This window comes from Galleria mellonella, unplaced genomic scaffold (assembly GCF_026898425.1).
Source record: "Galleria mellonella isolate WM207_F2 unplaced genomic scaffold, CSIRO_AGI_GalMel_v1 utg574, whole genome shotgun sequence".
Lineage (NCBI taxonomy): Eukaryota > Metazoa > Arthropoda > Insecta > Lepidoptera > Pyralidae > Galleria > Galleria mellonella.
Window position 1 is genome coordinate 917,146 of NW_026442122.1, and position 15,298 is coordinate 932,443.

Genomic DNA, 15,298 nt, shown 5'->3' on the forward strand with positions numbered 1-15,298 from the left:
GACGGCCCACCTGATGGAAAGTGGTAACCGTCGCCTATAGACATGAGCATATATATATATATATATATATATATATATATATATATATATATATATATATATATAATATATATAAAATAATAGGTTAATAGATAAATCAGGAGAAATAACACGTCGGAATCGTTTCTATTGTTACCACAATGCCCTTACGCATACATAGTACGTAGCAAACTATTATCTGTATGACTCGACCTTCGACCAATCAGGTCTTGAGTATACTTAAACTCATTTAAACATAAACACACAAGCACATCTTGCATTTTGTCAGTCGACACGGGATAGGACGATCGTGTACCAGCTTCCTGGATTAAAGATGGAGAATTCACCGATTTTGCTGTTGGTGCTGTGTACGCTGGTAGGAGCTGGTCAACCCAGCAAAACTATACCAGCACCCCATATAAACGCATTGAACGCTCAGGACAAAGCTATTGGTGTATCTTGGAGCAAAGTGGAAGGTGTTTATTCAGACGAACCAATCATTGGATATGTGGTGAGTTTGGTTTCACATAATCATCGGCATCATTATGATATCAACCCTCGACAAATATAGGGGGTTTTACCAAGGGTTTTGTCATGCTTAGCAGGCGAGTTAACAACTGCAATTATGTTTTTAATGGTGTTTTAAGTGGGACGCTGCTGTCCATCCTTCGACCTTTGAGTTACTTTAGTCGCCTCTTACGACGCCCACGGGAAATAAAGAAGTGGACCATTCTATGTCGGGACCACACAGTATACATTAAATTAGTTTATACTAATATTATAAAGAGGAAAAATTTATTTTACCAGAGGGAGACTTTGTACAAAAGTCGATTGCTTGGGTACGTCTGTCCCATTCGCGTTTCAACCGTAAAGCAGTTGCGTTTACATGGCTGTGTTTCGGTTTGAAGGGTGGGATATGGCGTGAATCTACTAGCTACAGAGAAATAACACTTGAGTCCTCAGGAATGGCAACCCATGGAGGGTATCATGGGCGAAACAGTATCCTCTGTTATGTCCACGGTACTGTTCATGTCTATAGGCGATGATTACCACTTTCCATCAGGTGGGCCGTCAGCTTGTTTGCCATTCTAAGATGTATATAAAAAAAAACTCAAAAACTACTCAACTGATTTTGAAAATTGTTTTTCCTGTAGCAAGCTACATTATTAGCCAGTATATATATATATATATATATATATATATATATATATATATATATATATATATATATATATATATATATATATATATATAATTCTGTCTCTTCGTGCGAAGCCGAGTTAGATCATTTGTATACTATAATTTCATTATGTCATCCACTAACCTAAGTCAATTAACTGTTCACTGCTAAGCAAAGGCCTCCTCTGTAAAGAGGATTTTGCCAGTAGTTGCCAAGCTTAGCAGACGGATTGGTAACCGTATTTAGGCTTTGGTGATGTTTTAAGAGAGCTGCTGCCCATTTCTCGGCCATTATGTATTAAAATTTACTCTATGTTAATATAAAATATAAACTATATAACTGTGTATAAATATATTTATTCAAATCCCTTCATCTGTTTATGGGTATTGTTAATGGGTGTTAATGGAATGGTGATCTCGCCTAATAGCCCATCGTGACGGATTCACCTGCAATCAATTTCAAGGGGGAACCACGTGGAGGTCGACCCGATAGGGTATATTACTAACATCCTCCCCCCATCAACCAAAATGATTACCGCTCTGTCAAGTGTCTAGGCAATCATACATAATGTCTAAACGCTGATTCTCTGTAGAATCAATGGGAACGGTAGATAGCGCTACCAAGTAGATACATAATTTTGAGAGACATATCACATATAATATAATTATTATGCAAATTTTTGTACCGTCATGTATATGTGTATGTAATTTAATATGGCTTTTTTTGATGGATGATAATGGAATGGTAACCCCCGCCTATGCTACCAGTATACACTAGCGGGGCACCAGTGAGGGATGATTGGTGAGGATAAAAAGGCAGGTCAGTTAGCCCCTCGTGACGAATTCAACGATAAATTAGTCACGATGGTTTCCAGGGGGAATCGCGTGGAGGTCGACCTGATGCGGTATATTGATAGCGTTGGGGACTAACCTCCTCATTACTAACAATCCCTCCCCCCCCCCCGCCGTTTAATATGGTTATACATAGTTATTTGTATGTACACTAATTTGTTGACAAAAAAATCACAAATTCACTTTCACATTTTTTTTTATACTACCGAGGTGGGAAACAAGCATACGGCCTACCTGGTGGTAAACGGTTACCGTAGCGTATGAACGCCTGCAATACCAGTGCAATAACACACGAGTACCTACCCTGAAGAAATCTCTTTACCCCCTTTTGAAAAACCCCATGCTATAGTCTCTTGGGAAAACCTCGGCAGGGAGCTCATTCCATAACCTGAGTGTTCGTGGGAGAAAACATCTCTGAAACCACTTTGTAATACACCTCATACATAGATAAATTATTTCATACTAAACTAAAAAAAAAATATTTAATAACAAATTGTTTTTATTCAGTTGATAAGTTTTTAGCCAATTGAAATGAAAAAATGCGCCATGCCACGGTTCAAATTATACATGAATTAATCAGATTTTTTTTATTTATTTTTTATTGTCAATAAATACAACCGATCATAACTATAGAAAAAAAAAACTTAACTATTAGTTACATTTGTGATTCGGCTAGGTTACAATCCAATTACATTATGTGCACAGCTTGAGTAATTCATGTAAAGCAAACACGTAAAATAAAGGAAATACATAAAATGCTATTATAAATATTTAAAAGATAAAAGTATATGAAAAAAAAATCATATGTTCAATCATATTTTTATATATTGTATACTTAAACAATCAGACTGTTTTCAAATTATTTTTATATGTTTAATACGATATTTTAAATTGTTATTAATTTATTTAATGTAAATCGAAATTGTTAGATGACAAATCTAATTTAAAACTAGCATATATATGTAAAATAATTAAATATAATTTAACAACTAAATTGACATCAATGCATGTATATTAGTTAGCTATCAATATATAATTTTGCTACACCCAAACAGGGTTTATATACTTACTCTACATAAGAATATTGTTATAACTCTATATTATGTACATAAATGCATTATAATAATAAATAAATAAATAGATATTCACATAATATTTGTAAATAAATTTAACGTTAATCTTATTGCTTGTAACATTGTTTGTATCTAATACAAAGTCGTTATTGAGGTTAATAATTTATTGACATAAAATGATATGGTTATCTAATGGAAACAAAACTATTTAGTCGTGGATAGTTTATCTCATACTTTCTAGATACATATGTATTAGTAATATATATATATATATATATATATATATATATATATATATATATTATATATATATATATATTATATATATATATATCAAATTGTACCCTTTATCAGTACGTGAAGTCTATTTAAGAAAAAATTATATGAGGAATTTTATTAAGATCAATAGAAGCCAAAATAATATTTTTTTGAAATTTGGTCTGTCAAATACTACTACACCAAACTTAAAAATTTTGCACTTATAGAAAGCTACATTATCAGCTAGTTTATGTACTCTAAATATTAATAGTTGTAGCACTTCAGCTGCCCGCTAACGACATGCTTTCTAACTGTATCGGGTTGACTGGAAGAGATCTCTGTCAGAGATATGTCCACCCTTGCTCACAATGTTTATAAATGCATTAGCAATGTAATTTACAAGTGCAATAAAGAGTATATATATATCAAGTATTGCATTATTTTTCCTCTATTCAATATTGCACCGCCTACTTATTTCTCTGTTTGCCCAATAATTAACTGGTAGAGAACACCGTCCGGTGTTAAGTCCGCCAAATGTACATAGAATTATAGAATTCAACTGTGCATTAAAGTTTAAATAAATAAATAGACTATATATTATATTCGAAAATTCTACCTATCCGTGCGAAGCCGGATCGGATCTCTAGTTAATTATGTTTTTCTATTTTCAGGTAAAAGTGTGGGAGATACCAGACGTGACAGCGTACAAGTACGAAATAGTGGACGGGAAAAAGGTGTTAGTCAGTGATAAAAAAGAACCGAAGGTACATATTTGAAAGCTTTTGATTTTACTTTACAATCGTAAGAATTTAATATTATTGTTTCACCGTCTAATTACGTTTCTGTTTTGCCAAAGATTGTCTGGAAGAAAATACTCGATAGCAATAAATCTGCATTTTATACCAAACGTTTTTTAGTAATCCGGTCAATAAATATTATATATATTTATATACATATATATATATATATATATATATATATATATATATATATATATATATATAATAGTTTAATAATAATGGTTAATTTCTCAATTGCAGGTGGACCCAAAAAAGATACCTAATTCCATACCACGCGAGATCAAAGTAGATGGCGCTGATGTGACTGCTGTTGACGTGGATAACGTGAAAGATGATGTACTATACCACATCAGGGTACAAGCCTTCACCAAGACAGAGAAAGGGGCACTATCAGACGCTGCCACAATCAAGCTTATATCTAACGAGAATAAAAGCTAATATAATTAATTATATTGTGTAAACATTATAATATTATTATTATATTCACTATTCATATTATTTTGATATATGTTCTGTTATTTTATGTTTATTTTTTAAATGGATGATAATGGTATGGTAACCCCGCCCGGGTAACCAGAGGACTACAGATATCTTAAACCGCGGGATATTGTCAAGGTAACACAAAGGATCTATGAAATGATGGTATAAGGCAGGGGGAAGCACAAGAGATCTTAATGGGTCGACGTGCAACAGCTTAGCTGACCCCATATGCGAATATAAGATAAGATAAGATAACCCCGCCGGCGTCATCTGTATACGCTGGCGGAGCACCAGTGAGGGGTGATAGATGAGTATCAAAAGGTAGGTCAGTTAGCCGATCGTGGTGAATACATCTGTAACAACGATGGTTTCCAAAGGGGACCATGTGGAGGTCGACCTGACAAGGTATATTGTTAACAAAGGGACTGGTATTCTCCACACTCCCCTCCCCCCGGTTATTTTATGTTAGGAATTTTCTCCCACTAACGTTTAGGCTGGGGAATTAGCTCCCTGTGAGGCTTTCCCTAGAGACTACAGTATGAAGTTTCTCAAAAAGGGTATATTAAGGTATCTTCAGGGTCGGCAACGCGCGCATGACACCTCTAGTGTTGCAGGCGTTCATAGGCTACAGTAACTGTTTATAATTAAACAGGCTATATGCTTGTTTGCCACATTTATATATTTTATTCATTAGTACATATATGTGTACATGGCGGACTTAATGCTAAAAGCATTCTCTCCCAGTCAACCATAGGGAAGTGTCAGAATACTCGAATGCGGTACTACTAATTATTGATATACGTACATACTAAAATTACATATATAAACGAATAAATATATATGAATAACAAATATACTTACACATATATGATATATACTATATTATACACGAATTGGAATGGGAATAATATAAAGCAAATATAAATTATGTCATTAATCTTAATATAATAAAAATAATAAAATACACCTATGAACAACTATGTATTTATAAGACACATCAGACTATAAATATCTGGATGGATTTTGCTTTCCAACGACCAGGATTCTCAGCTTTAACCACCAATAAATTAATAACAGGTCAATATGGAGTCAAATGAGATAACGAGGTCAAAACGGAGTTAGCAAAGTTTAAAGCTTGTTTTCAAAATTTGCTCCGATCTGAATTAAAATGTTATAATATTTATAAAGATTAAACCTATTCGTAGCTCAACTAAGCAATGAAAAAGTGACAAGTAAACTATCCGAGCGTGTCCGAGCCGAGCCGAGGATTATGAGGGTAGTTCTGTGACATGCACGCCACCTGGTATTAGTGGGGATGACATACGCGACGTGTGCCAAGTCGACTTAATAGATTATTAGCAAAAAATCTGACTAGATCTCTGGGAATTAATTTAATCTAGATAAGGCATCAAGTTATTATTAGTCGGAAGAGATTTTCAATTCGTTTCAATTTTTTTTTTTGTTTCTATTGATTTCATATTACTTTTATAATAATTGAAACTTGCGTATTTCTTTACAAACCAAAATACCGGTCGTGTTCTTTTAACAACAACTTGGATTGGTAAACAAACTGACGGCCCACCTGATGGAAAGTGGTAACCGTCGCCTATATACATGAGCAGTACCATAGACATAACAGAGTATACTGTTTCGCCCATGATACCCCCCATGCGTTGCCATTCCTAAGGACTCAGGTGTTATTCCTCTGTGCCCTGTAAATTTACGCCTTAAAACCGAAACACAGCCATGCAAACACAACTGCTTCACGATAGAAACACGAATGGGACAGAGGTGCCCAAGCAATCGACTTTTATACAAAGTCTCCCTCCGGCAAACGAGTATGCTGCTCACCTGATGGTAAGTGACTACCGCCGCCCATACTCACCCACAACACCAACGGCATACGCCTTTTAAAAAGGAAGATGCTCTTTTCATGTCGTTATGTTGTCGTATCGGTTCGGAAATACTGCTGCTGGAAGTTGATTCCAAAGAGTGGTTGTGCTTGGGAGAAAGTGCCTTGAAAAACGCACGATGGAGGACCGCCACTTGTCCAGATGGTTGGGATGAAATTTTAGTTTATGGCGGGTTGTACGGTGGTGAAAATCAGCAGCAGGTATCAATCCGAACAATTCTTCAGAGCACTCCCCATATCGGATTCTATAACGCAATGAATCTCCTAACATAGCCCTCGCCATAACTCGCTGAATAATTAGACCCTTTTATCTACTGGCAATATAGACGGACTGACAGACAAATTAAACCACAATTTTGGTCTAAAATTTGCACCAATTCCGCTGGACAGAATGCTATATTCGTTGAGAGAAAGAAGATTATCTGATTATCTGTCGTAGGTAGCAATAAAAAGTAAGTGAAGTGTACAACGCTCACCTCAGCGAAAATGCAATTAGATTCGTCTCGGGAGACAGACGCGACCACCATTTTGTAGTCAGAGAGACGAATATTAAAATATAACCACCTTTAATTAATTTAATGATAACGCGTAAAGGGTACCATGGACATAATAATACATTCTACTATGATCATGTTACCTTTCATGTCTATAGGTTTGGGTTTCTCAAGTTTCAGTAACAGTTTTTTCCTGATAAATATTAGTTACATGCAATATGACGTAGCGCTGGTCAGAGAATATTATTATCTCACTTGATAAATACTCATTTGTGACGTGGTTCATACAAATTATTATATTAATAAATACACATGTACAAGATTAAAACTTGGTTTGAATAAATTTGAATAAATACAATTGTATTTCAAGTTACAAAATAAGTAAAGTTAACCGAGTTTCAAAGTCCTCTAGTCATTACCAAAATATTTTAAGTATAATTTACTATATTGTGACTTCTTGATGGAACTTTATTATATAAAGTACGTGTACATATACATACATAGCTGTCATGCGTGTCTCCCAATAGGGTAAGCTGAAACAATAGAACGCCAATTGCTTCGATTCAAATAAACCTATTTCGCTTCCTCTCCTTCTACATTCATCAATCTTTTCATACACGCTCACCGGTTACGAGTACTTTTAATTTTACCTTTTTATATAAAATACATACTCATAAAAATAATGAAATTTTTTTTTAATTATCTATATTAAAATAATGGACAGTGGATTATAATTAACACCGTCTCCCTGCCTAGAAGGTCCCGCGGCTGATTTACATATAAATTGCAGCTAACTCACGTGGCATCTCTTACTTTTAACTGCCGTAACCGCACTCCTGTGGCCGACTCGCCTCTTTGTTACCGAACAAATTGTTGCTGGCAAAATATTCTATATTATATACAAATCAAAACGTGCTAAGAAGGAATTGCTATTAGTGGGAATTAGTAGCCCCATTGCTAGCAATATACCCTGCCAAGTCGACCTCCTCATGGTTTCCCCTGGAAACTATCGTGACTGATTTATTGTTTGAGTCGTCAGGGTGGGTGAACTGACCTGCTTCATCCTCACCTATCATCCTTTACTGGTGGCCCGCCGGTGTATACCGCTAGCGGGGTTACCATTCCATTATCATCTACTCGTATTAAAAACAAAATGTTCAAAAACGCCTGTTCAAAATTGAGGAGCAATTGTAACGATTAACCTAATTGATATAAGCTAATTTCTTCACTAATATTAAGATTTAAAATTGTACTATTTTGACTATATAAATAAAAGAGCTTTCTTTTTTTTTGATGGGTGAAAATGGTATGGTAACCCTGCCTGCGCTAACGGGATACGCTGGCGGAGCACCAGTGAAAGGTGATAGATGAGAATGAAAACAGGCCAGTTAGCAGTTAGTTAGATTCATCAGGAATTAACCATGATAGTTTCCAGGGGGAACCGCGAGGAGGTCGACCTGGTTGGGTATATTGCTAGCAATGTCGAACTCCATTGCTAACAATCCCTTTTTCCCCAGATCCTAACCTTACTTCCCATCAATCTTCAATCAAGCTCGAACCAATAGTTCAATAAAAAAAAAAAAACAACGATACTAATGTCAAATGTAACATTAATCTATGATATACAAGTACAAATAATTCGTAAAATATTACATTGTCCATCTCATCTTGCCATAATAATATATTTCATACAATAACACGTCACAAAAGTCCTTCACATAGAAATGTATCCGGAGTTAGTGGACAGTGTAATTCAATTTAGTAAATTAGATTTTCCGTCGAGTTACCTGCGTCTTCGCCCCTTCACATCGTGTCATATAAGATATGAGATATGGCCAATGCATAATGTTTGTACAAATGTTTGTTGTGTACAACCTAAGGTACATTTTTAACATGAATATTTTTATTACTTTGTATGTATTTCTACCATGAAGCAGCTGTGTTTGCATGGCTGTGTTTCCGTTTGAAGGGTGGGATATGGCGTGAATTTACTGGGTGCAGAGGAATAACACCTGAGTCTACAGGAATGGCAACGCATGGGGGGTATCATGGGCGAAACAGTATACTCTGTTATATCCATGGTACTGCTCATGTCTATAGGCGACGTTTACCATTTTCCTATAAAGATTTTACAACAAACAAACTTTTTATTCGAGATATTATTTTTTACTACTTTATTACTTATGCTTGTGTCTGCATACTTTTGAATCACAATTATGAAGATCGCATTCGATTTATTAAAAAAATTTTGCAATTATCGAAACAAGCATACAGACAGACAAAAAGTCGATTCGTCAGCTAGTTTATCTATGACATGTAATGAATGATAATGGAAAGGTAACCCCGCCCGCGCTAACGGTACACACTGGCGGGGCACCAGTGAAGGATGACACGTGAAGATGAAAAAGTAGGTCAGTTAAACTATCGTGATAAATACACCTGGAATTCAGCACGATGCTTACAAGGGCGACCATGTTGAGGTCGACCCGACAGAGTATACCCCTCCCCCTCTAATAAGACATGTAAGGACACTATGTTGGTACATATTTGACAAACATTCGTCCAACACTAGACGTGTAGGGAGAAAATTAGATTGGTACAAGTGGGGTCAAGCGACAACGTGGCGAAATGGACAATGGCGGACGGAAATATGAAATTATTTTTGGCTTGCTTATCAAAATGTATCTAAAGGAAATGGATGTATCATATAATGTAATACCACTCGCGTCTTTGTATGCTATTCACTTTAAGGTGAAAGTTTAAATTATCGTTACTTAATCACACTTCAATTGTCGAATAAATGATCTTTGGTTTAGTCCACGTAAATTAAAAATAGTGTTTAAAAATATTTTATACTGGCGGCCCGTCCCGGCGTCGCACGGGTGGACATTTTTACTTTTCAAAAAGTGGCCATTAAGGCTGCACACGCGATGGAAGCTTAAAAATGGAGTAACTTTTCTCGTTTTTCTAACACTTCCCTTCACTGCTCGGCTCCTATTGATCGTAGTGTGATGAAAAGTATACTATAACCTGTCCAGGAGTATGAAGAATAAATGTACCAAGTTTCGTTAAAATCCGTCGAGTAGTTTTTGTTTCTATAACGAACATACATTACAGACAGATAAAAATTTTACTGATTGCATTTTTGGTATCAGTATCGATCACTAATCACCCCCTGATAGTTATTTTGGAAATATATTTCATGTACAGAATTGACCTCTCTACAGATTTATTATAAGTATAGATATAAATTAATTGAGATCCAAAAAGTCTATCTTAAAGCTTAGTGTATGAATTCGATAAGAATTGATCATGATGGTTTCCAGGGGGAACCACGTGGAGGTCGACCGAATAAGGCATATTACTAGCAATGGGGCTGTCAATCCTTTTCCCCCCTGGCGGGCGGATTGGTAACCGCAGTTAGGTTTTAAATATGTTTAAAAAGGGATGCCCCTGTCCATCCCTCGTCCTCCCTTAGTGGACTCTTACGACACCCATGGAAAAGGAAGGGATAGCCTATTCTACGCCGGGACCACACGTAAACACGTATGTAAATGTAAAATAGGTTAAAATGTTTAGAATCGCTTTACGCGATGCTGTTTTAGCTTGAAGCTCGCCAAAGTTTAGCTAAGCCGCACTCCGCGAGAACACTGTGCCAACTGCACTATCTTCAGAAGCTGCATCCGCAATCAAGATTGCATCGACTATCCTTATTTATAGATACATCTCTATTTGATAGACAAGATGAAAGTTCAATGAAAATTGGTACCTTAATTGCATCTATGTATGAATAAATACAAAAAATAATATAAATCAATCCGTAAAAAAAAAGTTTTATATTATCGTAATGCATTTTAGAAAAATGCATTATGATAATATAAAACTCTTTTTTTATGCAACTGAAGTGGCAAACAAGCATACGGTCTGCCTGATGGTTAGTGGTTACCATAACCTATGAACGCCTTTAATACCAGTGGTATTTGTTTATGGACGATAATGGAATGGTGCCCCCCTTCCTGCGTTAATGATATACACTGGCGGGGCACCAGTGAAGGACGATAGGTGAGGGTAAAAATGGAAGGTCAGTTAGCCCATCGTGATGTATACAGTTGGAATTCAGCACGATAGTTTCCAGGGGGGATCACGTGAAGGTCGAACTGGCTGAATACATTACTAGCTATGCAACTGGTAGGTTGTATTACTACTAACAATCCCTCCTCCCTCTTTACTTCTCCCTCCTCACTCCTCCTCCCTCCTCTCTTCTCCCTCACTCCTCTCTCCTCTCTCCACCCTCCTCCCTCCTTTCTCCTCCCTCCTCCCTCCTCGTAGCCGGAGTATAAACCTAAAGAAACCTCTATACCCCCCTTTTGAAAAACCCACTTTTGAAAAAGTGGTTATTAATACTACATAGCACTCTTCGTCGATCAAGGTTTGGAAAAACAGAACATATATATTCAAAAGTAATTTTAGTCGACGCGACCACCAACCGATTCGTGATCGTGTCGTGAAATGTAAAAGAAGAAAACTAAGGGCATTTCTAAATCAAAACACGGCCCGTTACCCACGAGAGTGACTTGCGGAAAATTGGAAAACGAAACAAGGTGAAAAATATTATTAAGTGGAGCGCTCACCGCTGGCTGCGCCCCCGGGACTCGTGCTGCACGTTTGTTGTTAACAATACTTCACTCCACTGTTGTTTCATTGCTTAAGAATTAAATGGGTTTGATTCAATCCTTCGATCGTATTTTTAGGTCGCGTAAACAAACGGAAAAAAATAGGTTATTTAATTTTATTTCCGAATGACTAGCGATTTGTTTGTTAGTAGTTCTTAAAATACAGTATAAGAAATGTTTGAAATTTTATCTGTCGATCCTTCACCTTTATAGGATTTTTTTTAAACAACTTAGAATGGCAAACAAGCTGACGGCCCACCTGATGGAAAGTGGTAACCGTCGCCTATAGACATGAGCAGTACCATGGACATAACAGAGTATACTGTTTCGCCCATGATACCCCCCATGCGTTGCCATTCCTGAGAACGGATTGGCAACGGGATTCTTAGTCTCCATTACTAACAATCCCTTTCCCCCCTTACCCCTATGTTGGTCCCATATTGATTACATCACGATTGATACATAAATTTATTAAACTCATAACTCTCCTTTTGACTTCATACAATTGGCTACCTAATAACTGAACTCAAAAGGTGAGTGGCCGACATAACGGATTTCTGTGCAATAAAAACTGGAACCACTCCGTTGAAGGCATTCATTGATAGTCAATTGGTCCCACAAATCGTCCGGTTAGCCGACACGGCCGGCTTTTAGCGAAGGTGGAAGGGTCCGGCGTATTAACCGCAAACGGGGGACATCGTTTTTCTTCGTAATGTGAGTCGCACACGTGATCAACGTTTAGTGAAATGCCCAGATAGTTTTAGCAGGCATGTGTGTGTGTGTGTGTGTGTGTTATATAAACATGTGTGACATATTTGACTGACAGAATGACAGATTCTATTTGGAATGACAAATAGTAGTTTTGTGTAATTCACCAGGGTATATTTATAAAGATCTTGTCTTTTTGTTTTGATTGCTGATGAGTTACCTGATAAAAAGTGATAACCGTTGCTTGTAAATATGAACAACACCAGGGATAGTATAGAATGGGCTGTAATGCCTATAGAATAGACATTGCAGGGGAAAGGGATTGTCAGTAATGGACTCTAAATAATAGTATTAAGTCTAAATAACAATAAAGTGTAATAGTTAGCAATATAGGGTATATTGCTAATTAGGTAGACCTCCACGCGGATTCCCCCGGAAACCATCAAAGATTTTTTACAACACAGGGGGCAAACGAGCATGCGGCACATCTGATGGTAAGTGACTACCCCTGCCCATGATCACCCACAACACCAGCGGCATTGCAGGTGTGCTGCCGGCCTTATAAAAAAGAATATGCCCTTTTCTTGAAGATAACGATGTCGTAACGGATCACATTCAGATAGATCACATGTTTTCATTTTTAACGATATACTTGTATGATTATATATAATAAAAAGGTCGATTCAAAATAACGAAGATCGAATTATTAAAGATCGATGTTCGTTTGAATCGAATCGAAATCCAAACTCCAACTATAAAAAAGACAATTTAAATTATTCTCACAGCGACCCCACCCATTCCCACAGATAATAAAGTTCAAAATCCCAACGGTGTAATAAAATATATTTTATAGTGTAGATAGGTGCACGCGTCTCTCTAGCTAGCTATGTGTCAGTGTATGGGTTCGTTCACGCTCGATCGGGTGCCCACCTCGCTTCACCTCTTTATGGCGGCTACCCGGGCCGCTGATAGCTCCAATTACCGATGGACTACACGTGAACTTAATACGGATAAGACATTAGACCAGTGTTTCGCAACATTTTTTGTGCCATGCCCCAATTGAACATCTCTAAAATTTTTATACCCCCATACATAATTTTTCCCGACAAAGTTATTTGACGACTCTAATCGCCCAGTTAATATTTTGGTAACGTCAAACGAAATTATGCCTAATAAATATTTACAGCATTTTTTTAATTTACTTTTTTTTGTTAAATTTGGCACCGATATCTACTTGTAGTATTGCAATTAATTGGCCATTCATCCATCCATTCTTTTAATTGCCCCTCCCCCCCTCTTAACTATCAAATTGCCCCCTGTGAGTCGTGGGCTTCACGTTGGGAAACGCCGGATTAGACGAACTTGAGAACGTCATTTTTTATGATAACAAGCTGACGGTCCATTTGATAGAAAGCGGTAAACATGAACAGCACCATGAACATCACATAAAAAAGTCCACAAAAAGTTGGTAGACGAAGCCTATATATAGCCTTCAGCTTGTTTGCTATTTTAAGTAAAATAAAAGAAAGAAAGTTACGTATGACTTTTTCATGATCATGTTATGCGATTACTTAGCAAATTCCCAATTAATTTTCAGAATTCTTTTTGCAATTAACAAAGTTTTCGCAGGGACCAATACGGAATATCCTTTCCCGTGGGTGTCGTAAGAGACGATTAAGAGAGGACGAGGGATGGACAGCAGCGTCCCTCTTAAAACATCTCCAAAGCCTAACTGCGTTTGCCAATCCATCTTCCAAGCGTAGCAACTACTGGCAAAACCCCGTAGAACTAGCTTATGTTCAGCAGTGGACAGTTAAAAACTGATATGATGATGATGATGATGAAGCCCATTTCCCATTTTCAACCGACTTTAAAATAAATTAATTCGACTATATTTTATTTATGTTTGTTACCTCATAACTCCGTCAGCTTTAAACCGATTTGGAAAAATATTTTTTTATTTAAAAGGATGCACCTTCCAGGTTGGTGCTATAACAAAAATATCAAAATCGGCTCAGTAGTTCAGTTTTTAAATCAAAACAACCGGTTTTGCCACAGGCGAAGTCAGTTTTTTTTTTATAGACCATAATCTTAATTTTTTCTTGTAACTACTTTATTTTTAATATACCTATCAATCAGGTAAAATATTCTGAATTTTTTTTACAACACAGGGGGCAAAGGAGCATGCGGCTCACCTGATGGTAAGTGACTACCGCCGCTCACGATCACCCACAACACTAACGGCATTGCAAGTGTATTAAACAATTTATTTATTTATTTATTTATTCTTTATTGATCATATTGCAAAAAAATGTCTGGTACAAAAGGCGGACTTAATACTATATAGCATTCTCTCGCAGTCGACCTTTGGCTAAACAGAAATTTATTTATTTTATTACAATTCTTGAAGACAAAGGTATATCCGTACTATTCTTTAGTCAGTTACGGAATATATGGTGGTCGGTCACTCCCTTAGACTTTGTTACCTCTGTCGGGAAATTGCTCGACTTATATAAAACTGTTCTAGTGTAGCTCACTATACCGATGGCCATTGTCACTATCTAGCTATAGTTAGCCATATGGTGATAACATTTGGAGCAAGTTAAACGATACCTAAATAGATATAAATTGGGGGGAAAGGGATTGTTAGTAATGGAGACTAAGAATCTCATTGCTAGCAATATATCCAACCAGGTCGACCTCCTCGCGGTTCCCCCTGGAAACTATCATGATTAATTCCTGATGAATTCAACATGATGGGCTAACTGGCCTGTTTTCATCCTCATCGATCACCCTTCACTGGTGCCCCGCCAGCGTATCCCATTAGCGCAAGCGGGGTTACCACTCCAAT

General features: G+C 36.7%; 1 protein-coding gene across 1 annotated transcript; it reads left to right on the forward strand.

Moving 5' to 3' along the window:
* The first annotated feature begins 209 nt into the window (after positions 1–209).
* Positions 210–4,684, forward strand: LOC128201736 (uncharacterized). Its single transcript, XM_052899550.1, has 3 exons — positions 210–529; positions 4,052–4,144; positions 4,421–4,684. The coding sequence occupies exons 1-3, from the start codon at positions 353–355 to the stop codon at positions 4,616–4,618; spliced, it is 468 nt and encodes a 155-aa protein (XP_052755510.1). The 5' UTR covers positions 210–352; the 3' UTR covers positions 4,619–4,684.
* The last annotated feature ends 10,614 nt before the right edge of the window (positions 4,685–15,298 follow it).